This window comes from Physeter macrocephalus, chromosome 19, assembly GCF_002837175.3.
Source record: "Physeter macrocephalus isolate SW-GA chromosome 19, ASM283717v5, whole genome shotgun sequence".
Classification (NCBI taxonomy): domain Eukaryota; kingdom Metazoa; phylum Chordata; class Mammalia; order Artiodactyla; family Physeteridae; genus Physeter; species Physeter macrocephalus.
The window spans coordinates 26,021,407-26,048,070 of record NC_041232.1 but is presented as its reverse complement, the minus strand read 5'-3'; the positions used below and the strand labels follow the sequence as shown (position 1 = coordinate 26,048,070).

The window sequence follows — 26,664 nt, the reverse complement described above, 5'->3', positions numbered from 1 at the left end:
CAACTACTGAAGCCTGTGCACCTAGAGCCCGTGCTCCGCAACAAGAGAAGCCACCGCAATGAGAAGCCTGCGCACCGCAACGAAGAGTAGCCCTCGCTCTTCGCAACTAGAGAAACCCCACGTGCAGCAATGAAGACCCAACACAGCCAAAAATAAACAAATAAATAAATTGGTTAAAAAATTTTTTAAAATAAAAAAAATGATTGCGCTATATTCCTTTTAAAAAAAAGGGAAGAAATGGACCAATGGTTTGGAAGGAACGAAAATCCATTTTCTGACATAATGAGACTGAACAGAGAGCGCTTCATGCCAGAGATGCCCAAAGTGAGGGAAAATAAAGCCCTGATGGACAAGCACAGGTGTCTCTGACCACAGAAGGAGGGAGGACAAAAGAGGATTAACCACATCAGGGGACAGAATACCTAATGAGAAGTCAAAGTCCCAGATGTGACAAACAGGGAATAACATCATGGCCCAGACCAGCTGGAAATATTTCACTTCAAGCTATGAGCAAAGAAGCCACATGTAAATGTGATTTACCTGAGTAGCTCACATCAACTGTTCTGAATCGCCATCAAAGGTTGGAGATTTTTTTTTTTTTTTTTTTTTTTTTGTGGTATGTGGGCCTCCCCCTGCCGCGGCCTCTCCCGTCGCGGAGCGCAGGCTCAGCGGCCATGGCCCACGGGCCCAGCCGCTCCGCGGCACGCGGGATCCTCCCAGACCGGGGCGCGAACCCGGTTCTGGCCGCCGGGCCCAGCCGCTCCGCGGCACGCGGGATCCTCCCAGACCGGGGCGCGAACCCGGTTCCCCTGCATCGGCAGACGGACGCGCAACCACTGCGCCACCAGGGAAGCCCTCAAAGGTTGGAGATTTTGAGAAGAGCTCTCTAAGGCACGTTTCAAAGATGCCAACCCCTACCCAGCTGAGACTGAACTTCCACCTTCTCCCCTATGTCTGGTCCTCATACACTCACCTGGAGAGTCTGAACCTGGAATTTCTCCATCTCCTGTCCACGGCTCTTCTCCATGCTCCAACTTGAGGATGACACCAGGTTTCATAACTTCATACCCTGTTCAGGGGAAATCACAAAGGCCTTGGCCCCCACTGCTTGGCCTCTGGGGCCTCTGAAGAATGAGCAAGGTTTGGCATTAGTTGACCCAGTGAAGCCACCTATCTGAATACCAACAGAGTAAATAATTCTCAGAGGAAAGGTAATGGTCTCCCCAGTGGCTAATAAGGTCTAAGAATCTTTGACTTCTATAATTCAAGTCCAAAACCATAAACCATTCAGAGACTCTGTAGCCAGTCTGCCTGGGTTCAAATTCGGGCTCTTTCATTTACTAGCTGTCAGTCCTTGTGAAAGTTACTTAACCTCCTTTGCCTCAATTTCCTCATTAGAAAAAAAAAAAAGGAAAGTAACACACCTGCCACACAGGATTGCTCTTATAATTAAGTGAGCCAATATATGTACAATATGTGAAATACAGTTAATTACAAGCCTCAGGAGCTACCACTATCACTATTACTATTAGCTTCAGAGGCCGCACAATGAAATTAAGACTTCATTATTGGAAGGTGAGATCCAAATACTTTCCCTGGAGTCACAGTCCAAGAACTTTAATCTCCTAAATTTAGGTCCAAAATCATTAAAAAATTTGGAAGTCCCAGAGCTCTCAGCAACTAAAAAAGAACAAGCAGGTACTAGACACAATATGAGGTCCTCTGGGCAAGTTTCCTTTTTTGTTTGTTTTGTTTTCTTTTCTTTTTTTGGCCATGCTCACGGCTTGTGGGATCTTAGTTCCCCAAACAGGGATCGAACTTTTGCCCCCTGCAGTCGAAGCACAGAGTCCTAACTGCTGGACCGCCAGGGAATTCTAGGCAGCTTCTCTTACCTAGTGACACGAGGCTGCTATAGTTCTCCAACATGACATCCTTGTATAAGTCCTTCTGATAGGGGGCCAGAAGCTGCCATTCCTTCTGGGTGAAGTCCACAGATAAATCTTCAAATGAGAACGACTCCTGTAAGAGCACAATCCCAGTGAATCAGAAGCAGGTATCACTAGGTGATGTGGGAAAGAAGTACCAGAGCTTGAGCACATCATTCTCACCAAGGCAAGTTACAGAATGTCTACTGGGTCCCTAGTTCTGCACTCTTATTTTGTGAAATAAAATGCCATTATGCATTCTTTCATCCTTCCACTTACATGAGAACTGAAATACATGACTTTAAATCTTCCAAACCACCAACAAAATATTTATTGAACCTCAAATTTGGCACTGGAAGAGATGGCAGCAAAAGAAAGATAATAAAATAGTATCCTAAGAAACTGCTCAGTGTGTAGACAGCTGCAAACATGTACACCTATAAATAAAAGAAACTGCTTTAAGAGCTGAGACAGAAAGACAGGGAGGGCATGACATGGGTCAGGAGCAGGGAGCATGGCACTCCACCTGTGGTCACATCAGCCTCTACTGAAGAGGTGAAGCTTGAAACGAGTTTTAGGAAATTAGTAGTGCTTTCTACAGAAAAGGGGGTGCAAAAGCATTCTGAGAGACAGCAGCTCCAATATGGGGCCCCACACTGCTGGGGCTGAGGTGGTACAAACAGTTCAATCAGACAAGGTCACAGGGCGTGGGGTAGTGACTGGACTGCAGGCCACAGTGGGGGCAGGGCAGACGTGGTGACCACACCACCTTCTTGCTGCCGACAGTTAGCCACTAGAGATTTTACAGGATGGAAGTGATATAACCAAATTTAAGTTTTAGAAAGGTATCTGGATTTTAGATCAAGATGGATTTCTGTCCCAAAGTCTCCTAAGATGACAAGAAAGCACAAACACACTCTTTTAAAAATCCAGAATACCATCAGAAAATAAGAAACAGCACACCACACACTTTGAGAGCAGCAAAGGAATCTGAAAGACAGTCCATAGAAAGTATCCATTTTGAGCAACCAAGAGAGAAAAACTTGAGAATGGACAGAGCTCAGGTCACTGCAAGACACAACAAATGCATGTCATGGGAGTCCCAGAAAGAGAAAAGAAAGAGCATGGTGAAAAAAAAAAGTTTCAAAAAATGATGGCTAAATCCTCCCCCAAATTTGTCAAAAGATATAAGCCTGCAGATTCAACAAGTTCAGTGAACCCCTCAACTGGATAAACACAAAGAAATCCATGACCAATCACATCACAACCAAACTACTACAAGATGAAGACAAAATCACATCACTTATAGGGAACAGTGATTCAAATGACTGCAAATGTCTTATTAAATAGCAAAGAGGCCAGAAGGAAGCGCTGAAAGGAAAGACCTGTTAAGCCAGAATTCTGTAGCCAGCTTAAATATTCATCAGGAATAGTATGAGAGGGACTTCCCTGGTGGTGCAGGGGTTAAGAATCCACCTGACAATGCAAGGGATGTGGGTTCAATCCCTGGTCCAGGAAGATCCCACATGCCGTGTAGCAACTAAGCCCATGCACCACAACTACTGAGCCTGCGCTCTAGAGCCTGCAAGCCACAACTACTGAGCCCGTGTGCCACAACTACTGAGCCCGTGTGCCACAACTACTGAAGCCCGCGCACCTAGAGCCCTGCTCCGCAACAAGAGAAGCTACCGCAATGAGAAGCCTGCACTCCGCAATGAAGAGTAGTCCCCGCTTACCCCAACTAGAGAAAGCCTGTGTGCAGCAACAAAGACCCAATGCAGCCAAAAATAAATAACTAAAGTAAAATAAATAAACTTACATTAAAAAAAAGGAATAGTGTGAGATAATACTTTCTTATGAAGAAAAACTAAGAGAATTCAAAGGTAGCGGACCTGCTCTAAAAGATTTACTAGTGGAAAATCTTTAGATGGACATGATACCAGAAGGCAACTTAAAAAAATCGAGAATGAAGAAAGAACAGAAATGGCAAATATATGGGCAAATAAAATACACTATTCTCTTCTTCAGTTCTTTAAATATGTTTCATGGTTGACAGCAAAAATCATAATGTATTCTGATGGAGTTTTCAGTGTATGCAGGTGTAACTGTGTAAGACGGTTACGATTATAGGAAAGAGGATGAGGGGCCTAGACAGTGGTGAGGTTTCTACATTCCTATTGAAGTGGCAAAATAAAATTTAAAACTTTGCACTTCAACCAACGTAATTGAAAAATGAAATGACAAGCCACAGACTGAAAAAAATTATTTGTAAATCCTATTTCTGAGAAAGAACTTGACCCAAGAGCTTATTTTAAAAACTCAATAATAAAAGATAAGTAACCCAATTAAAAAATAGGCAGAATATTTGAATTACATTTTAACACAGAAGATACAGAAATGGCTAATATGCACATGAAATGATGGCCAACATCATTACTTATTAAGGAAATGCATATTAAAACCACAATGAGACACCACTTCATGTTCACTAGAATGACTATAATCAAAAAGACACAATAACAAGTGTTCAAAAAGTTGTGGAGAAACTGGAACTTCATACTGGGAGAAATATAAAACGTTCAGATACTGGAACTGTGGCAACTTCTTTAGAAGTTAAATATAATTTTACCATACAGCCCAGCAATTACACTCTTAGGTATGTACCCAAGAGAAATAAATACATGCTCATACAAAAACTTGTACATGGGGGCTTCCCTGGTGGCGCAGTGGTTGCGAGTCCGCCTGCCGATGCAAGGGACACGGGTTCGTGCCCCGGTCCGGGAGGATCCCACATGCCGTGGAGCGGCTGGGCCCATGAGCCATAGCCGCTGGGCCTGCGCGTCTGGAGCCTGTGCTCCGCAACAGGAGAGGCCACAACAGTGAGAGGCCCGAAATAAATAAACTTACATTAAAAAAAAGGAATAGTGTGAGATAATACTTTCTTATGAAGAAAAACTAAGAGAATTCAAAGGTAGCGGACCTGCTCTAAAAGATTTACTAGTGGAAAATCTTTAGATGGACATGATACCAGAAGGCAACTTAAAAAAATCGAGAATGAAGAAAGAACAGAAATGGCAAATATATGGGCAAATAAAATACACTATTCTCTTCTTCAGTTCTTTAAATATGTTTCATGGTTGACAGCAAAAATCATAATGTATTCTGATGGAGTTTTCAGTGTATGCAGGTGTAACTGTGTAAGACGGTTACGATTATAGGAAAGAGGATGAGGGGCCTAGACAGTGGTGAGGTTTCTACATTCCTATTGAAGTGGCAAAATAAAATTTAAAACTTTGCACTTCAACCAACGTAATTGAAAAATGAAATGACAAGCCACAGACTGAAAAAAATTATTTGTAAATCCTATTTCTGAGAAAGAACTTGACCCAAGAGCTTATTTTAAAAACTCAATAATAAAAGATAAGTAACCCAATTAAAAAATAGGCAGAATATTTGAATTACATTTTAACACAGAAGATACAGAAATGGCTAATATGCACATGAAATGATGGCCAACATCATTACTTATTAAGGAAATGCATATTAAAACCACAATGAGACACCACTTCATGTTCACTAGAATGACTATAATCAAAAAGACACAATAACAAGTGTTCAAAAAGTTGTGGAGAAACTGGAACTTCATACTGGGAGAAATATAAAACGTTCAGATACTGGAACTGTGGCAACTTCTTTAGAAGTTAAATATAATTTTACCATACAGCCCAGCAATTACACTCTTAGGTATGTACCCAAGAGAAATAAATACATGCTCATACAAAAACTTGTACATGGGGGCTTCCCTGGTGGCGCAGTGGTTGCGAGTCCGCCTGCCGATGCAAGGGACACGGGTTCGTGCCCCGGTCCGGGAGGATCCCACATGCCGTGGAGCGGCTGGGCCCATGAGCCATAGCCGCTGGGCCTGCGCGTCTGGAGCCTGTGCTCCGCAACAGGAGAGGCCACAACAGTGAGAGGCCCGTGTACCACAAAAAACAAAAACAAACAAACAAAAAAACTTGTACATGGTCCCAGAGGAGAAGAGAGAGAGGACCTGAGAAAATATTTGAAAAGATAACAGCTGAAAACGTCCCTAACCTGGGAAAAGAAACAGTCACCTCAGCCAAGAAATGCAGAGAGTCCCATACAGGATTAACACAAAAAGGGACACACCAAGACACACTGTAATCAAACTGACAAAAAATAAAGATGAAGAGAGAATATTAAAAGCATTAAGGGAAAAGCAACAAATAACATACAAGGGAACTCCCATAAGACTATGAGCTGATTTTTCAGCAGGCCAGATTTTTCAGCAGGCCATATATGGCATGATATATTTAAAGTGATGAAAGGCAAAAACCTACAATCAAGAATACTCTACTCAGCAACACTCCTGTTCAGATTTGATGGAGAAATCAAAAGCTTCACAAACAAAAGCTAAAAGAATTCAGCATCACCAAACCAGCTTTAGAACAAATGTAAAAGGAACATCTCTAGGCGAAAAAGAAAAGGCTACAACTAGAAGCAAGAAAATTATGAAACGAAAAAGCTCACCAGTAAAGGCAAACACACAGTAAAGGGAGGAAATCATCTACACACAAAGCTAGTAGGAAGGTTAAAAGACAAAACTAGTAAAATCATTTATATCCACAATAAGCAGTTAAGGGATACATAAAACAATTAGATGTAAAATATGATATCAACAACAGTAATCATGAGGGGAGGAGAATACAAATGCAGGGTTTTTTAAATGCATTTGAAATTAAAAGATCAGCAACTTAAAACAATCACATATATATACAGTCTGATATACAAAAACCTCATGATAACTGCAAACCAAAAAATCTATAATAGATACTCACACAAAAAAGAAAAAGGAATCCAAGCATAACACTAAAGATAGCCATCAAATCACAGGAGACGAGAACAAAAGAAAGGGAAAAAAAGACCTACAAAAACATATCTAAAACAATTAACAAAATGGCAATAAGAACAAACATACTGATAACTACCTTAAGTGTAAATGGATTAAATGCTCCAATCAAAAGACACAGAGTGGCTGAATGGATAAAAAAAACCAAGACCCATATACATGCTGTCTACAAGAGACCCACTTCAGATCTAGGGACACACACAGACTGAAAGTGAGGGGATGAAAAAAGGTATTCCACACAAATGGAAATCAAAAGAAAACCAGAGTAGTAATTACTTATATATCAGACAAAATAAACTTTAAAATAAAGACTGTTACAAGAGACAAAAAAGGACACTACATCATGATCAAGGGACCAATCCAAAAAGAAAATACAACAATTGTAAATACATATGCACCTAACATAGAAGAACTTCAATATATAATGCAAATATTAACAGACATAAAAGGAGAAATCGACAGCAACACAACAATAATAGGGGACTTTAACAGCCCATCAAGGGACAGATCATCTAGACTAAAAAAATCAATAAGGAAACACTGGCCCTAAAGAACACATTAGAACAAATGGACTTAATTGATATATACAGAGCATTCCATTCAAAAGCAGCAGAATATACAATCTTTTCAAGAGCACATGGAACATTCTCCAGATTACATGCTAGACCACAAAACAAGCCTGGGTAAATTTAAGAAAACTGAAATCATATCAAGCATCTTTTCCGACCACAATGTTGTTGAGAGTAGAAATCAACTACAAGAAAAAAACGGCAAAAAAACACAAGCACGTAGAGGCTAAACAACATGCCACTAAACAACCAACGGATCACTGAACAATTCAAAGAGGAAATTAAAAAATACATAGAGACAAATGAAAATAAAAACACGATGACCCAAAACCTACAGGATGCAGCAAAAGCAGTTCTAAGAGGGAAGTTTATAGTGATACAAGCTTACTTCAGGAAACAAGAAAAATCTCAAAAAAACAACCCAATCTTACACCTGAAGTAACTAGAGGAAGAAAAACAAAACCCAAAGTTAGTAGAAAGGAAGAAATCATACAGATCAGAGCAGAAATAAAATAGAGACTAAAAAAAAAATAGAAAAGATCAACAAAACTAAAAATTGGTTCTTTGAAAAGATAAAATTACTCATCAGGGAAAAAAGGGAGAGGGCCCAAATCAATAAAATCAGAAATGAAAAAGAAGTTACAACCAACACCATAGAAATACAAAGGATCATAAGAGACTATTAGATGCAACTATATACCAATAAAATGGACAACATAGAAGAAATGGACAAATTCTTTGAAAGGTACAATCTCCCAAGACTGAACCAGGAAGAAACAGAAAATATGAACCAACTACCAGTAATGAAATTGAATCAGTAATTTTAAATCTCCCAATAAATAAAAGTCCAGGACCAGATGGCTTCACAGGTGAATTCTATCAAACATTTAGAGAAGAGTTAATACCCATCCTTCTGAAACTATTCCAAAAAACTTCAAAGGAAGGAACACTTCCAAACTCATTCTATGAGGCCATGATCACCCTGATACCCAAACCAGACAAAGATGTCACCAGAAAAAGAGAATTACAGGCCGATAACACTGATGAACATAGACACAAAAATCCTCAACAAAATACTAGCAAACCAATCCAACAAAACAGTAAAAGGATCATACAACATGATCAAGGGGGATTTATCCCAGGGATACAAAAATTTTTCAATATCCGCAAATCAATGTGATACACCACGTTAACAAATGGAAGAATAAAATCAATATGATCATCTCAACAGATGCAGAAAAAACTTTTGATAAAATTTAGCATTCACTTTGATAATAACTCTCCAGAAAGTGGGCATAGGGGGAACATACCTCAACATAATAAAGGCCATATATGACAAAATCACAGCTAACATCATACTCCATGGTGAAAAGATGAAAGTATCCCCTCTAAGATCAGGAAAAAGACAAGGATGCCCACAATGTTGTTGAGAGTAGAAATCAACTACAAGAAAAAAACGGCAAAAAAACACAAGCACGTAGAGGCTAAACAACATGCCACTAAACAACCAACGGATCACTGAACAATTCAAAGAGGAAATTAAAAAATACATAGAGACAAATGAAAATAAAAACACGATGACCCAAAACCTACAGGATGCAGCAAAAGCAGTTCTAAGAGGGAAGTTTATAGTGATACAAGCTTACTTCAGGAAACAAGAAAAATCTCAAAAAAACAACCCAATCTTACACCTGAAGTAACTAGAGGAAGAAAAACAAAACCCAAAGTTAGTAGAAAGGAAGAAATCATACAGATCAGAGCAGAAATAAAATAGAGACTAAAAAAAAAATAGAAAAGATCAACAAAACTAAAAATTGGTTCTTTGAAAAGATAAAATTACTCATCAGGGAAAAAAGGGAGAGGGCCCAAATCAATAAAATCAGAAATGAAAAAGAAGTTACAACCAACACCATAGAAATACAAAGGATCATAAGAGACTATTAGATGCAACTATATACCAATAAAATGGACAACATAGAAGAAATGGACAAATTCTTTGAAAGGTACAATCTCCCAAGACTGAACCAGGAAGAAACAGAAAATATGAACCAACTACCAGTAATGAAATTGAATCAGTAATTTTAAATCTCCCAATAAATAAAAGTCCAGGACCAGATGGCTTCACAGGTGAATTCTATCAAACATTTAGAGAAGAGTTAATACCCATCCTTCTGAAACTATTCCAAAAAACTTCAAAGGAAGGAACACTTCCAAACTCATTCTATGAGGCCATGATCACCCTGATACCCAAACCAGACAAAGATGTCACCAGAAAAAGAGAATTACAGGCCGATAACACTGATGAACATAGACACAAAAATCCTCAACAAAATACTAGCAAACCAATCCAACAAAACAGTAAAAGGATCATACAACATGATCAAGGGGGATTTATCCCAGGGATACAAAAATTTTTCAATATCCGCAAATCAATGTGATACACCACGTTAACAAATGGAAGAATAAAATCAATATGATCATCTCAACAGATGCAGAAAAAACTTTTGATAAAATTTAGCATTCACTTTGATAATAACTCTCCAGAAAGTGGGCATAGGGGGAACATACCTCAACATAATAAAGGCCATATATGACAAAATCACAGCTAACATCATACTCCATGGTGAAAAGATGAAAGTATCCCCTCTAAGATCAGGAAAAAGACAAGGATGCCCACTCTCACCACTTTTAGTCAACATAGTTTTGGAAGTCTTAGCCACAGCAATCAGAGAAGAAAAAGAAATAAAAGGAATCCAAACTGGAAAAAAAGTAAAACTGTCACTCTTTGTAGAAGACATGATACTATACATAGAAAGTCCTAAAGATGCCTCCAGAAAACTACTAGAACTCATCAATGAATGCAGTAAAGTTGCAGGATACAAAATTAGTACACAGAAATCTCTCGCATTTCTATATGCCAACAACAAAATATCAGAAAGAGAAATTAAGGAAACAATCCCATTTACCATCACATCACAAAGAATAAAATACCTAGAAATAAACCTACCTAAGGAGGCGAAAGACCTGTAATCTGAAATCTATAAGATGCTGATGAAAGAAATTGAAGGTGACGTTAACAGATGGAAATATATACTGTATTCTTGCATTGGAGAAGTCAATATTGTTAAAATGATCATACTACCCAAGACAATCTACAGATTCAATGCAACCTCTATTAAATTAACAGGGGCATTTTTCACAGAACTAGAACAAATAGTATTAAAATTTGTATGGAAACACAAAAGACTCCAAATAGCCAGTAAAGAATCTTTAAGGGAGCTAGACAAATCACGCTCCCTAACTTCAGACTATACTACAAAGCCACAGTAATCAAAAAAGTATGGTACTGGCACAAAAACAGACATATAGATCAATGGAACAAGATAGAAAGCCCAGAAATATACCCACACACTTATGGTCAATTAATCTACAACAAAGGAGGCAAGAATATACAATGGAGAAAAGACAGTCTCTTCAATAAGTGGTGCTAAGAAAACTGGACAATTACAGGTAAAGGAATGAAATTAGGTTCTCTAACCATATACAAAAATAAACTCAAAATGTATTAAAGACCTAAACGTGAGACCAGATACTATAACTTTCCTAGAGGAAAACACAGGCAGAACACTCTTTGACATAAATCGCAGCAATATTTTTTTGGATCTGTCTCCTAAAGTAATGGAAATAAAAGCAAAAATAAACAAATTGGGCCTAATTAAACATAAAAGCTTTTGCACAGCAAAGGAAACCAGAAACAAAATTAAAAACAACCCACTGGGACTTCCCTAGTGGCACAGTGGTTAAGAATCCTCCTGCCAATGCAGGGGATACAGGTTCAAACCCTGGTCTGGGAAGATCCCACATGCCATGGAGTAACTAAGCCCGTGTGCCACAACTACTGAGCCTGTGTGCCACAACTACTGAAGCCCACGCACCCAGAGCCAGTGCTCCACAACAAGAGAAGCCACCGCAATGAGAAGCCCATGCACTGCAACGAAGAGTAGCCCCCGCTCACTGCAAGTACAGAAAGCCTGCACGCAGCAACGAAGACCCAACGCAGCCAAAAATTAATTAATTAATTAAATTTTTTTAAAAAGACAACCTACAGAATGGGAGAAAATATTTGCAATCAATGTGACTGACAAGGGCTTAATTTCCAAAATATACAAACAGCTCACACAGCTCAACATAACAAAAAAACAAACACCCCAATCAAAAAATGGGCAGATGACATAAATAGACATTTCTCTAAAGAAGACATACAGCTGGTCAAAAAGCACATGAAAAGATGCTCAAAAAGGCTAATTATTAGAGAAATGCAACACAAAACTACAGTGAGGTATCACCTCACACCAATCAGAATGGCCATCATCAGAAAGTCTGCAAATAGTAAATGGTAGAGAGGGTGTGGAGAAAAGGGAACCCTCTTGCACTGTTGGTGGGAATGTAAATTGATACAGCCACTATGGAGGCCACTATGGAGAACACTATGGAGGTTCCTTAAAAAATAGAGTTACCATACGATCCAGCAATCCCACTCCTGGGCATATATCTAGAAAAGATGAAAACTCTAATTTGAAAAGATACATGCACCCCCTATGTTCGTAGCAGCACTATTTACAATAGTTAAGACATGGAAAGAACCTAAATGTTCATCGACAGATGAATGGATAAAGATGTGATACATATACACGAATGAAACACTGCCATTTGCAGCAGCATGGATGGACCTAGAGATTATCATGCTGAGTGAAGTCAGTCAGACAGAGAAGGACAAATATATGATATCACTTATATGTGGAATCTAAAAAAAGTAATACAAATGAATTTATTTACAAAACAGAAATAGACTCACCAACATAGAAAACTTACGGTTACCAAAGGGGAAAGGAGAGGAGGAATAAGTTCAGAGTTTGGGATTAACAGATACTCACTACTATATATAAAATCAATAACTAACAAGACCTACTGTATAGCACAGGGAACTATATTCAATAGCCTGTAATAACCTATCATGAAAAAGGTTCTGAAAAAGAATATATATACACAAATACGTGTAACTGAATTACTTTGCTGTAACCTGAAAGACGACATTGTAAATCAACTATGCTTCAATTAAAAAAAAAAAAAAAAAAAAAACTTGTACGTGATCGTTCATATTAGTATTACTTATAACCAACAAAACGTGTAAATATTCCAAATGTCCATTTGGTGAATGGATAAATAAAAAGTGGTATATCCTCACAATGGAATACTATTCAACAATAAAAAGAATGAATTCCTGACATATGCTAAAGCATAGATGGACCTCAAAAATACTATGCTTATTGAAAGAGGCTAACACAAAACGATTACACATTTATATAAATCCATTATATGATATGCCCAAAAGGAAAACCTATATAGAGGGTAAGCAAATTAGTAGCTGCCACAGGCTGGGGATAGGAAGAGGAACTGACTGCAAATGTCACAAAGATTCTCTTGGGGTGATGGAACCCTTCTAAAACTGGATTGTGATGATGGTTACACAACATAAAGTTACTAAAAAAAAAAAAAAAAAAAAAAAAATCACTGAATTGTACACTTAAAATAGGTGGATCCTACTGACATCATAGTACAATAAAGCCGTTAAAAAGATAATATTAATAAATTTATGCCAACATATTTGACAACTTAGATGAAACATATATATTTCTTGAAAAATAATCTACTCAAAAGTGACACAAGAAAAAAGGTCTGAATTAGTCTGTAACTGTTAAAGGAATTAACCCTCACATTTTAAAACCTTCCTTCAAAGAAAACTCAACGTCTAGATGGCTTCAAGGGTGAATTCTTCCCAACATTTAAGGAATAAATAAAATGATCTCACATAAATTCTTTTAGAGAACAGAGAAAGACTGCAAACTTCTCAACCATTTTATAAGGCCAGCAGACCTCTAATCCCAAATCAGACAAGAACACAACAAGAAAAGAACATTACAAGCAAATAACTCATAGAATCAAAATTCCTAACAAAATTTTAACAAACTGAATCTAGCCATGCATAAAAAGTATAACATAGCCTGACCAAATGAGGGTTCCTTCAGCTGTGCAAGATACCGATTCAGAAATCCCTGTCATATTAACAGAATAAAAGAGAAAAGCCATTATCACCTCAAAATGCAGAAAAGGTATACGGTGAAAATCTGTTCATTGTAAAATACTATCAACAAACTAGGAATAGAAGGAAATTTAATCTGATAATCATAATCTACAAAATATGTACATACTTTATGGTAAAACACTGAGTACTTGCTCTCTGAGGACCAGAACAGCACTGTCCAGCAGAATTTCTTGTGACAACTAAAATGCTCTATATCTGCACCATCCAATACAGTAGCCACTAGGCACCAGTGTCTACTGAATACTTCAAAGGTGACTAGGCACTGACTTTTCTATTTTATTTAATTTTAATTAATTTAAATTTAAAGAGCATGTGTAGCTAATGGCTACCTGTTGTATAATAAAGACTGTCTGGTCTTTGTCCCAGGTTCCTGCGATGGAGCTTCCTTTGTAATTCGTGGTGGGCCCCTCCTGAGTTCATGGAACAGGTAACTCATGGTGGGCTCCTGGAGTCTCCAGGTGGGCACTGCCCATGCTGGAAGTTCCAACCATTTGATTGGAGGGTTGGGGCTTTGAGGCAGACGCTATCAGCCCACCCTCCAGGCTGGAGGCTGAGTTCAGTCACATGGCTGTGATTTTATCAATCACACCTACACAATGAATACCCAGTAAAAACTCCGGATACTGCTGCCTCATGTTAGCTTTTTGGGTGGTAAACAGACATGGCCCAAGAAAGCGATGTGCCCTGATTCCATGGGGAGAGGGCGCAGAAGCTCCATGTTTGGGACCCTGCCGGACCTCACCCTGTGTGTCTCTTCATTTGGCTGGTCCCAATTTGTGTCCTTTACAATAAAACTGCAGTTTTAAGTATAGCACTTTCCTAAGTTCTGTGAACTATTCCAGTGAACCTGAGGGGGTCATAGGAACCCCCCAAATTTGCAGCCTATTGGTCAGAAGTGCAGGTGACCTGGGGACCCCGAAACTTACAGCTGGCTACTGAAGTGAAAGCACTCTTGTTGGGGATGGTGCCCTCACCCCGTAGAGTCTGTGCTAACTCCAGGTGACTGGTGTCAGAGGTGAGCAGCTGTGATGTGCTATGTAGTGGACAGTGCAGGCCTAGGGCGAGGCAAGGGTGTTCCCAATGCCACCTCTAGTCCACAAGGTACTACAGGTACAGTACTGGCCAGGAGGTCAGTATAATATAATGCAAGGAAAGAGTATAAATATTGAAAGGAAGATGTAAAACTGTCATAGATGGCATGACTGCATAAAGAAAATCCAAAAGACCTTACAACAATTAGAATTAGTTAATTGTGGATATTCTTCTTTCATAAACACTAAAACTAATCAACGGGTCTCACAAAGATGAGCTACAATGTAGAATCTTCAACTATATCAATGAACTTCTCACACTGTCACATTAAGATCTATTGTTTTATCTTCCTCCTTAAATGGATCATTTACCCACTAATGATTTTATAAATCATGCATTGGTCATGTGGAAAACGCTGGTTCCCTGAGTTTACATCTTCTCACAAAAAAATGGCTTTACCAGTTAATTCTGTAAACATTTAATGCAGAAATAATTCCAATTTTACTAAACTCTTATAGAATATGGAAGCAACTTTTGATAAACTTTTTGATACTAACATGACCTTGATAACAAAATCCAATAAGGGTATTGCAAGAAGGGAAAAGCAAAGGCCTACTTACACATGAACACTGATGTGAAAATCCTAAACAATGTTACCAAACTACTATATTGAGCAAAACATAAAGAAGAAAATATATAAAGACCAAGCTGGAGCTTATCCCAAAAATTCAAGGTTGATTTAACATTTTTTTAAAAAGTCACTGATATTTACTACTTTAGCAGATTAAGAAAAAAACATAGTATCGCCTCGATAGATGCAGATAAAGCATATCTGTAAATGGAAGAATGTATATAACAAGAACTACAGATAACAGAAAAATCTAACAGAGCTTTTCAAAAGCACGTTTACAGTTTTCAAAAGAAGGACTAGATTTCATAAGACTATAAAAGTATGAAAAAGAACAAACAGATGAAACAAAGAACAAATGAACACACCCAAAACTGAAAAATAATCAACAATTATTTGTTATAGAAAGTCCCATCAAACTAGGAAGTCAGTGGAATTTTGTTTCACTCAAAAAAATGTACTGCTGATATTTTTATAAACATGGAAAATCTAAAGAAAAATTATTAAAATTAGTAAATGGGCTTACAAAGTTCCTGAATACCAAGTCAATATGCAAAAACCTAGTATATTTCCATGTTTTGGCAACAAACACTTTTAAAACTAATGACTAAATTTTAAGATACTAATTGCAGTTCTGGGGCAGAAAATGTACAAAATGACCCTTGATATATCTTGTCATGCTAGAAAGCTTCTTTCTAGTCAATAAAGAAATGTTACAAGGAGGGTGTTACCATTTTGCAGCCCCTGATGAAATAATCCACCTGGGCAACGATCATTTAAAGCCATCAGCAAGGGACTTCCCTGGTGGTCCAGTGGTAAAGAACTGCCTTCCAGTGCGGTGGATGCGGGTTCGATCCCTGGTCGGGGAACTAAGATCCCACGTGCCACGGAGCAACTAAGCCCGCGCGCCACAACTACTGAGCTCACGCGCCTCAATGAGAGAGCCCTCATGCTGCAAACTACAGAGCCCATGCACCCTGGAACCTGCCCAGCACAACCAGACAGAAACCCGATCAGACCGAGCGCCCTAACAAAAAGATCCCACATGACTCAACAAAGAGCCCGTGTGCTGCAACTAAGACCCAACACAACCAAAAAAAATGAGAATAAAGCCATCAGCAAGACAAAGAGAGACAAGTGGCCTTTATGCACCTCCTGAAAGAAGTACCACCACAACCTCGGAAGCACTCTTGCCAAAAAGTCACACTTAAATCTGATCGAGCCTCAAAGTGGAACCTCCTATGGTGATGGAAATTTTCTTTACCTGTGCCACCCAATTCGTGGCTGTCCAATCTGTGGCTACTGAGCACTTGAAACGTGTCAACTGTGACAAAGGGATTTAATTGAATTAACTTAAGTTCAAACAGTCATATGCGGCCGGAGGCTTCAGGACTGGACAGCGCAGCTTTGAATCTACCAATTCACAGGAAACACAGATGGCAGAACACACCAACAACACTGGGGGGTGCAATCAGTCAAACAAGGACATTACCCACCATGCCACTTAGTCAAAGCCTTCAGACCGTGGGAAACTACAGATAAACGGCCTGGCTTCCTCAACAGATAGTTTGGACAGAAAAAAATAGGCAGAGACAAGATTCAGAGACAGATCAATCAACTGCACTGTATGAACTTTACTTAGATTCTGATTCAAACAGAGGACAATTTATGAGACAACTGGAAATTTGACAATGGCTGGATTTGGTGATATTGAGAAGCTACCTTAATTGGAGAGAAGGCTGTAATTGCTAAGTGACAGAAGCAAAACACAAACAAGTATACACAACAGCAGACAAAAACCAAATGGCAGTGTTTAAGGATAAACACTTAGGAGTAAAATTATACAGAAAAGCAAGGAAATGGTTACAAAAGATGGAGTCCCGGCTCCGTCTGTCAGGAGGGAGAAGTTGTGATTAGGAGGGGGCACAGGAAGGGCCTCATTTGGGCTGGGAATGCTCTATTTCTTGAAATGAAATGGTGGCTTCATGGGTATTCATTTGATAATACATTAAGCTGTACTTTTTACATTTTATGAACTTTTCTCCATGTGAATTCTGCTTCACAACTAAAGAGGTAAATAAATAATTTAAATAATTACGGGGACTAAATTCTGCTTTGGCATTTTCCCCGTGGGTCACACTCTGTGGAAAACTATGAAAAATGGCTATCATACCATGTATTTATTACAATCTTTCTCCTAAGGACATTACCCACTATATCATTTATTCAAAGGCTTCACCAAGGAATGACCAAGAAACATTTACTTTCTATGAAAAATCAGTTTGCTTTTTCCTTTGGTTAATGCAATTCATATAAACTTACTCATTACACCTGTCAAAAATTTGAGAACCCAGTTTACAGCTCAAATTCAATAATTATGTAGGACAGTAAGGCTTGTAAAAACTGAAACTTTAAGAATTTCTCAAGGCCCTAGAGTTAACATATCGCTGCTTCAATTCTGTTCCGACTTGGATCTTCCATTCTGAGGGTATTTTCCCCGATTTCTTAACCATTTATTCTTTCCTTTTTCACTAGCGGTCTTAAACAACTCTTCTAATTCCCTGGAAAAATAATGAGGAATAAACATGAACTCACCTGTAACATGGTCATTTCTGCTGCAAGATGAGGAGCAGGTCTGAGATTTGTTCTGTCCTGCAGCCTCTGCTTCTGCCCCGAAGCTCTGGTGTGAGGTCTTTTACACTAGGAATGAATTTCTGCTTCTGGGAACACCTTTCTTATCTCACACGAGCAGGCTTATCTGTGTGGAACCAGGATCTGTGGACTTGGAAACAAACGAACTTCAACTGGTATATTCACGCTGCACCAAAAATCCTTTCCTCTCTTGCTAGGAACTAGGAATTCATGATCATCTAAGGCCAGAGTGTGTTTCCTCTATAACAGAAACAGGACTACCAGGGAGAGAAACAGAACGTAACGTAAAAGAACAGCAAAAGTCGCTGCACACAGATAAAGAAGTACCAGCAGTAAGTAATTCTGAGATCCAGTGAGTGTCCGCTGAGGACACTGAGGAACAGGTGCTGTGAAGGGCATGACAGCTCTGTGTTAGGCAGATGGAATTTTGGAAAGCTTATGCGATTTGTATTATAACAGATCTGAGTTTCAATCAGCTTTTTCCCTTTGCTGGCTTTGTGACTTTGGGGAAAAACAAATAGGAAACTAAGGCTCATCTTTCTGAGCCTTGGTTTCCTATTAAAATTTTCTATAACCTTCCTAATTTATGTCTGCCAATCCTATCATTTTCTGAAGGAAGTGTGTTAAACTCTCCCAATATGATTACAGATTGGTCAGTTTTTCCTTGCAATTCTGTTGATTGTATGCTTAAAGCTATGTTGCTTGATGCACAGAGGCTATCTATTTCTGGAGGATTATTCTTTAATCATTATGTAATGCCACTGGGATTCTGAGGAATAAGTAAGATATGAAAAGCAAAGTGACTAGTTCCTTGTAATAATAATAGCTAACATCTGAGTGCTTTCTATATATGACAAAATACTAAGCACTTTACAATTTAACCCTCACAGACAACCCAAAAGGCATTTAACAAAATCTCCATCTTATAGAAAGAAAACTGAGACTTAGAATATGCCCATAATTGCACAATTATTAAATATCAGAAATGGAATGTTATTTCTCTTTCTTGCTACCTCTTGTTCAAGGTATTTACTACCAAAATCATAATGTCATTTGTGTGTATTCATGTACACATATGTACACACACACACACACACACACACACACACACACACACACACACACACCATATATCCTGGAATTAGCTCTTATTTCCATGCAGACACTCGGTCCCCTTAGTTCCACAGAAATACAAATGAAGAACAGCCTGCTCATCCCTACGACTAAAAAGCAGCACTTAAAACACCAAGCTCTTCCCTTTCATGTCTTCCTGTGATTCAACCTTCGGTGCCAACTCAGAAACATATGTTGAAGTTCCCCCCGGTTACATAAAAAATGATTCCTTTATATATCTTAAATTGTGAAAATATACTCATCTTACAACTGGAACTGGTGCACATCAGCAGTAAACAAATATAAGCCATAATTATTATTACAAAAGTAAAATATGATGGCAAAACTTAGAAATGTATGTAAGCTAAATAAGAAACAACTATAACCTGTGACCACACATAACCACTCTTAAGAGGTATATGGTCACATTTAAAAACTGTTTTTGTTTTCTTCCCGCTATGCAAACCATCTTTCCAGATCAACAGACATAGTTCTGTTAATATCAACAACTTTCTTATTTAAACAAATAAAAAGGTAGAAAGTAAAATCTACGCATAACAGAAAAAAATACATAAAACATGCAGAAATATACTTGACAAGAAATATGTAAGGTTCATATGAAACAAACTAAAAACACCAATGAGGACTATAAGAAGAGACTTCATACATGCACAATTTGGTCTTGTTCTGGGATAGGAAGATTTCATACAGTAAAAATAAGTCAGCCCCGAATGATTTATATCTTTAGTTAACTCCAATCACAATCTCAAAAAGCTTTTCTTAAGTTCACCTGGAAGAAGAAAGGTTCAGGAACAGCTTTGGACACTTTTGGAAATACAAAATAATGAGTGTAAACAGGCCCATGTAATATTAACATATATTATAAAATTATATTATCAACAAAGTATTTCACACTGCCTCCAGAAAAGATATATAGATAAATAAAGCATAATGGTCCAAATATGTAAGGATTTAGCATGCAATAAATGTGGCTTTTCACACGCAAAGTAAAAGTGGATTACTTAATGAACAGAAGTGATTAACACTTGAGAGAAAATAAAGCTAGTTATCTATCTCATACATTACAACAAACTACAGTTGACCCTTAACAACTTGGGGGTTAGGGGCACCAACCCACCCGCGCATTCGAAAATCCTCATATAATTAATTTTATAGTTGGCCCTCTGTATCAGAGGTTCCATATCTGCAGATTCAACCAACCTCTGATCGTATAGTACTGTAGTATTTATTGAAAAATATCTGCATATAAGTGGACCCATGCAGTTCAAACCCATATTGTTCAAGGGTCAACTGTACTTCCAGATGGATCAGAATTTAAAATAATGGAAACCACGATAGTACCTAAAGAAAACACAAGTGAATATTTGTATAATTTGGGGGGAAACGTCTCCCCAACACATGATACAAAGGCAAAAGCCATACAATTTTATTTTAAAAGTCAATAAATTTAACCATTAAAAAACATAATAAACTCTGAGTGGTTCAAGAAAAATCAATCATAACACACACACACACACACACACTCTCACACACACCCCAGAGAAGGAAAATATACCTACAGTGAATACATCATTTCCTTTGCGTCATGCTTTCACGTCATCTCATTTCATGCAATAAAAACTCCGGCATTCTGACAAATAAAACTACGTTTACATTCAAACTATTTCCTTAAGCAGACAGCCAAATTCACAGTGTGATTTTTAAATTTCCTTTGTAGTTTTGTCAAAAACTATTTGGCAAAGTTTAGCTGGATTTCAGCAAAAACTTATCAAGAGTAGAGACCCTTATGTCAAAATGAGGCAGATTTTACGCAAACACACAGAGTTGAGAATGTGAGGTGGACAGAGTGTGACACACCATCAGTGTGGTAGTTTTAAAATATTTCTGATATATTAGTTGCTCAGCACAGTACAGATTGGACCTTATTTTCCTTTAATTTAAACAAATGTTTTTGCAAGTTGGCCCTGGAGGGAGAAGTTCTCCCTGAATGCTCTTACACTTGACTCTTATGTGTCCCTTCAGCAAATGGAAGCCTACACCCACCCTTCGTTGTACAATTTGGCCCCTTTTTTTTTTTTTGGTGGTATGCGGGCCTCCCTCTGTTGTGGCCTCTCCCGTTGCGGAGCACAGGCTCCGGACGCGCAGGCTCAGCGGCCATGGCTCACGGGCCCAGCCGCTCCGCGGCATGTGGGATCCTCCCAGACCGGGGCACGAACCCGGTTCCCCTGCATCGGCAGGCGGACGCGCAACCACTGCGCCACCAGGGAAGCCCCCAATTTGGCCCCTTTTAACTTCACGGGTGTGACTTTGCCTCAGCAGTTTCCCGCAGAGCACTGCAGCTCTCCCTGCCACGCACTCACACTTACCTGCAGGAGGAAGGGGCACCTTCATCATCATCCTGTAGCTCCCACTCAGCATCAAATTCTGTGGAATTGCAAGGGAAAGGGAAAGAATAATGAAAAAAATAACATTTACTTACACCTACTATGTGCCAGATGTTCTACACACCATACTTTTTTGATGCATTCAGTTCTCATCATAGAAGAAGCAATAAGGCACAGAAGTTCAATAACATGCCAAAAACAGACGACATACACAGGAAGTGGCAAATCTGGGCCACTGGTCCCATGCAGCCCACCCCAGAGCCTGTGATCACAGGCCCTCAACAACTGTGTTGGGAGGGGTGGGCAAAGGCCTTGGGAGTCCCTGTTTATAGTCCCAGTACACGCACGACACAGTCCCCTGTCCAGAAATGTTGGCACCAGGGCAGACTAAGGAGAATAACAAGAGAAAGACAAGTTCTCAGGGGCAAGTTGAAAAAAACTCCCCCGGTAAGTTTAAACTCCCCACTTGGGACAAAATATTTCAACTTAACATATCTGTGATATACTTTAAGGGCTTTAAGCAGGATTTGCAGCATATTCCCAATTTTGTTTTTTTTTTTAAAGGGAACACTTAAGGTGTATTCAAAACATACACACGTTTCTTGACTAAAGTAAATGCACAAAATGTTAGCAGTGACTGTTTCCTGTTGATGGGATCATGAATGATTTTCATTTGAATCTGTTTATCAAGATACTCTAAATTAACTACAGTGAACATATTTTAAAGTCCTTAACCCAAGAAAACAGGCAAGCAGAGCACTTTCAGTCCAGCACCACGTGGCTGAAACAAAGTAAACAGTAAATAGTAAATAAAATAATGTACGTTTTGATGACAGCAAAAAGCCTCCGGGCTAGGGCAGAAAAGGTCACTTCTTTCCATTCCCTCATTTTCAGATGAAAAGCCTGAGACCCAGAAATCGTGAGTGGGCTGTTGTTCCAAGGGGCAGACGTCGGTCCAGGTCAGGGACAAGGCCTTGAGCCAACGCGGTGCCCACCCCGCCAGCTACTGTCAAAGTTGTTTGGGGGTTCTCGTTAGTGTTGGAGCCTCGGAAAAACCCTCCTGATAAAGGCAGAGGCGACCTGGGTGGAGCCAGGGTGGAGAGGCGACACGGGCCCTGCAATCGGGTCACGCCGCGAACACTGGCCGGACGCTCCCCAACCCGCCGTGGGTCCCGGCGCTCCGACCGCGCCCGCCCAGGGCTCGCGGGCGGGGACGCGCAGGGACGCGCGCGGGGAGGCACCGCCGTTCCAAGCCGGCCTGGCAGGAGACGCCCCGGCGCGACGAGCACAGCCGCGGCGGACGAAGGGACTCCCCCCGACCCCCGGGGGCCACCGGTGCCCACCGCACCCCAGCCGCGGAGACCCCGGCCCAAGCGCTGACTGGCGGCCCTGGCACGACCCCCCAGCCCCTCCCCCGCGGGCCCCCTCAGCCCCAGCCGCCCGCCCCACAGGAATCCAGCCCCGGAACCTGCAACAAAGGCCTCGGAACCACGGACGCGCGGGACCGGGACCCACGTGACCGCCCCGCCCCCGGCCTTTGCGCGACCCGGGCGGACCCACGGGATCCGGACGGCCCGGAGCCGGGCTGGAGAACCGCGCGCGCGCACGAGCACGCGGACACGCGCCCACTGGCCTCTCGCGTGGCGGCGAAGGACAAAGAGAAGGGTCAAACCTGCCGCGTGCGCTGCGCGTGCGCGACAGAGAGGAGCCTCCGAACTACACTTCCCAGGAGGCTCCGCGGCACGCGGCGTGCGGCGTCATAGGAGCTCTGGTCGCCTAGAGACCCGGGCGGCGGCCGCCACAGCGAGCTGTGGCAACGCGCGTTCGGGGGAAACGTAAAGAATTAGGATTTTTAAAAGACCGGGAATCCAAATCAGGTAGATTGATAAGTGATAGGTAGGTATGTAGACAGATGTGATAGAGAATTGGCTTAAGAATTCAATTGAAGAAAACAAAAAAAAGCAGATAGTAAAGCAGAAAAAAAGGGACGTTAATTTATAATTCAAGGGCTGTGGGGGGAGTTATTATAAGTCACTCTAATTTTTTTAAAAAGAGAGTGAAGGGTAGGATGAAAAAAGAGGAATAATCACAGATACATAGGAGATTGAATGAGAATCCGCTCTGTGTTAATAAATTCTAAATTCTCTGTGACACAAATGATTCTTAAGGGGTAGATGTGTCAAATTCGACCCAAGAAACAAAAAAACCCAAACGTGAATGGAAATGAAGACAATGTCAGAGATTCTTCGCCGAAAAGCATCGTTCATTGAGTTTCCAGTTAATTCTTTCAAACATCCAGTGATCAGAGAACTCGTATTTAAATAGTTACAGAGGAATTAGAAGAGAAATTTTCTATTTATGTAATAGCATAAAGGCACCAAAATGGACAGATGTATGATTTGAAAAGGAAGCGCAGATAAAACTTGATTATTGCTGCCCATGCAAAAATACTGAGAAATTATCAACAGATAATTTTTGTAGACTATTTGGCAATATTTTGTAGAAATAGAAATATTTTTGTAGAATAGGAACCAAGCGGATTCTATTCTAGAAATATGAGGGTGATCAGGATATACGTTAATATAAATAAATAAGGGGAAAATAGAATTACCTCAATAAAATGAAAAAAAAATTTAACTGAAAAAATACATTCTAGACTTTAAAAAATAAATCAGAAAAAGTTGTTTCCTAATTTAGCCTTATGAAAGATACAGACTTCAGCCATGAAGCCAGTATGCTGCCTAAGTGTGGAATATAAGGAGGAGTTAGGAACAAGGTACTAATACCCAGGATTAAGATTTTTAAAACTGGACTAACGCTGGGACTTCCCTGGCGGTCCAGCGGTTAGGACTCAGCACTCCCACTGCAGGGGCACAGGTTCAATTCTGGTCGGGGAACTAAGATTCCAGAGCCATGCAGCACAGCCAAAACAAAAACAAAAACACACAAATAAAATGGACTAATACTTAAAATGCAGAACACAAGTGTTACCAAGTCCAAGCTCATGCTGGTCACCACACGACAGGCCAGTAAATCCAGAGGTGATTTGCTGGGGCAATGAATAGCAACTGTATTTGGAAGGTCAGCAGACGGAGAAGATGGTGGACTAGTGTCCCAAAGAACCATCTTCCCCGAGTTAGAATTCAGGCTTCTTTTATACTAAAAGGGGAGGGGTGTGGTTGGTTGTTGCGAACTTCTTGGTGCCCGAATCCTTTGTTCTTGCAGCTGTCCACCTAGGTCCAGTCACAATGTTCCTTTAAACCCCCAACAAGACAAATCTTATTCTCTGTTCTGCAACTTTTTACCTCTATATGAATGGAACAGTGTTACACTCTTAATAAGTATAACAATGTTATACTCTTAATTCTCAGAGCCTTGAGAATGGGTTATCCTGTAAATTTCAGGCTATAGGCTACACTCTTAACTTGTATTATGGCAAAAGCAATAGAATACAAAGCTTAAAGTGAAAGAAACAGATCAAATATGGAGTCAGATTTATTCTTCCCTATGACACAAGGATAAGTGTCAATGATCACTGCTGAAGTAAACACATTTTTACACCATTTGGGGTTTTTCTTCCATAAATTGTCAATTATCTTTGCCATTTTTCTAGTGTGTTATCTATTCATGCAGGTGAATGTATATTATTTACTAATCCTCAATATGCAATGTATATTTTAATTTTTTTCTGTCTATTCCTTGTCTTTGAACTTTGTTTATAAAATTGTTGATCCTGTAGGCTTTATTTCTGACATAAAATTTATCTAGCTTTTCCTTTATGGCTTCATTTGTGGTTAACTTATGTGTCTTGTTAAGAAATCTTTCTACATCCTGGTATCACAAAAGATTTCCATGTATTATCTTCTAATAGTTTCAGCATTTTACTTTCACATTTAAGTTGGAATCTGTCTGAAGTTGTGTGTGTGCATATAGTGTAGATATTGATATAATTTCATTTTTTTAAAAATATTTATTTATTATTTTTTTTTGGTTGCACCAGGTTTTAGTTGTGGCTCATGGGATCTTCACTGCCGCGTGTGGGATCTTTGTTGCAGCATGCAGGATCTTTAGTTGCAGCATACAAACTCTTAGTTGTGGCATCTGGGATCTAGTTCCCTGACCAGGGATTGAACCCGGGCCCGCTGCATTGGGAGCTCGGAGTCTTAACCACTGGACCACCAGGGAAGTCCCTATAATTTCATTTTCTTTCCACATGGGAAGCCAATTTCCTCATCCCAAGTGCGTTCAATTGCTAGAGCTGCCATAACAAAATATCACAGACTGGGTGGGGTAAACACCAGAAACGTATTTTGTCACAATTCTGGAGACTAGAAGTCTGATTTCACAGTGTTGGCAGGTTTGGTTTCTTCGAAGGTCTCTGTCCTTGGCTTGCAGGTGGCCGTCTTCTCCCTGTGTCTTCACATGGTCCTCCATCTGTGCGTGTCTGTGTCCTAATCTCCTCTTCTTTTTTTCCTCCAGTTTTATTGAGGCATAATGGACATACAGCACAGTATAAATTTAAGGTGTACAGCATAATGATTTGACTTACCTACCCCATGGAATGATGACCACAATAAATTCAGTGAATATCCATCATCTCACATAGATACAAATTTAACGAAATAGAAGAAGTTTGTTCTCGTTGTGATGGGACCTCTTAGGCTTTACTCTCTTAATGACTTGGAGCAGTATTCACAACTCACAGCGGTGCTGATTCTGTTTACCGTGTCACACGTTCCATCCCTAGTACCTATTTGTCTTATAACTGGAAGTTAAAAGTTAATTCCTGTTACACAACACAGTGATTCTGTTACTGACTTCAGCCCTTGGACACTTTAATCAACAGAAATTGGTAAGTGGCCAGAGGAGGAATTCGGGCAAGGCTTTACTGGGACTCACAAACAAGAACAAGAACAACTCACAAACAAGGCTTTACTGGGACTCTGCAAAACAAGAAACAGGTGCCCTTGCTTGCTTACTGATGTGGGGCAAGCTGGTCCCCTAAATGGGGTGAGGGTAGGGGCAGATCAGTGGGTCGGGCCAGAGGGGTGGCTTAGGTGGTCTGCCCACCCCCTTGGTGCAGGGATCATGCACAGTACCCTGCTTTTGCTCACTGCACCTCAGAAGCATCAGGTGGTTTTTAGCCTTTTAGTATCTTATTCATAATTTGCCCCAATTGTGCATGCATGCAGTTATTTTTAGTCCCTTATAGTTCCTTTGTATCTGTTGCTCAAGGAGATGTTTGTC

The 26,664-nt window shown here is 39.9% G+C and overlaps 1 protein-coding gene across 4 annotated transcripts in view; it reads right to left on the bottom strand.

Annotated features, from left to right (window-relative positions):
• The window catches only part of ZNF84 (zinc finger protein 84), a 30,047-nt gene extending 6,939 nt beyond the window's left edge, over positions 1–23,108 (bottom strand). The window contains exons 1-6 of one of the 4 annotated variants that reach the window (XM_024120852.2): positions 22,886–22,974; positions 22,241–22,423; positions 21,400–21,457; positions 17,843–18,029; positions 1,893–2,019; positions 974–1,069 (exon numbers count right to left, since the gene is read on the bottom strand). In XM_024120852.2, coding sequence (XP_023976620.1) covers positions 974–1,069; positions 1,893–2,019; positions 17,843–17,857 — 238 coding nt within the window. In that variant the 5' untranslated portion in view covers positions 17,858–18,029; positions 21,400–21,457; positions 22,241–22,423; positions 22,886–22,974. Of the gene's footprint in view, positions 1–973; positions 1,125–1,892; positions 2,020–17,842; positions 18,030–21,399; positions 21,458–22,240; positions 22,679–22,885; positions 22,975–23,089 lie in introns of those variants that run through there. The other 3 variants (XM_028480575.1, XM_028480574.2, XM_024120855.2) reach the window with 3 other exon arrangements.
• Positions 23,109–26,664: the final 3,556 nt, after the last annotated feature.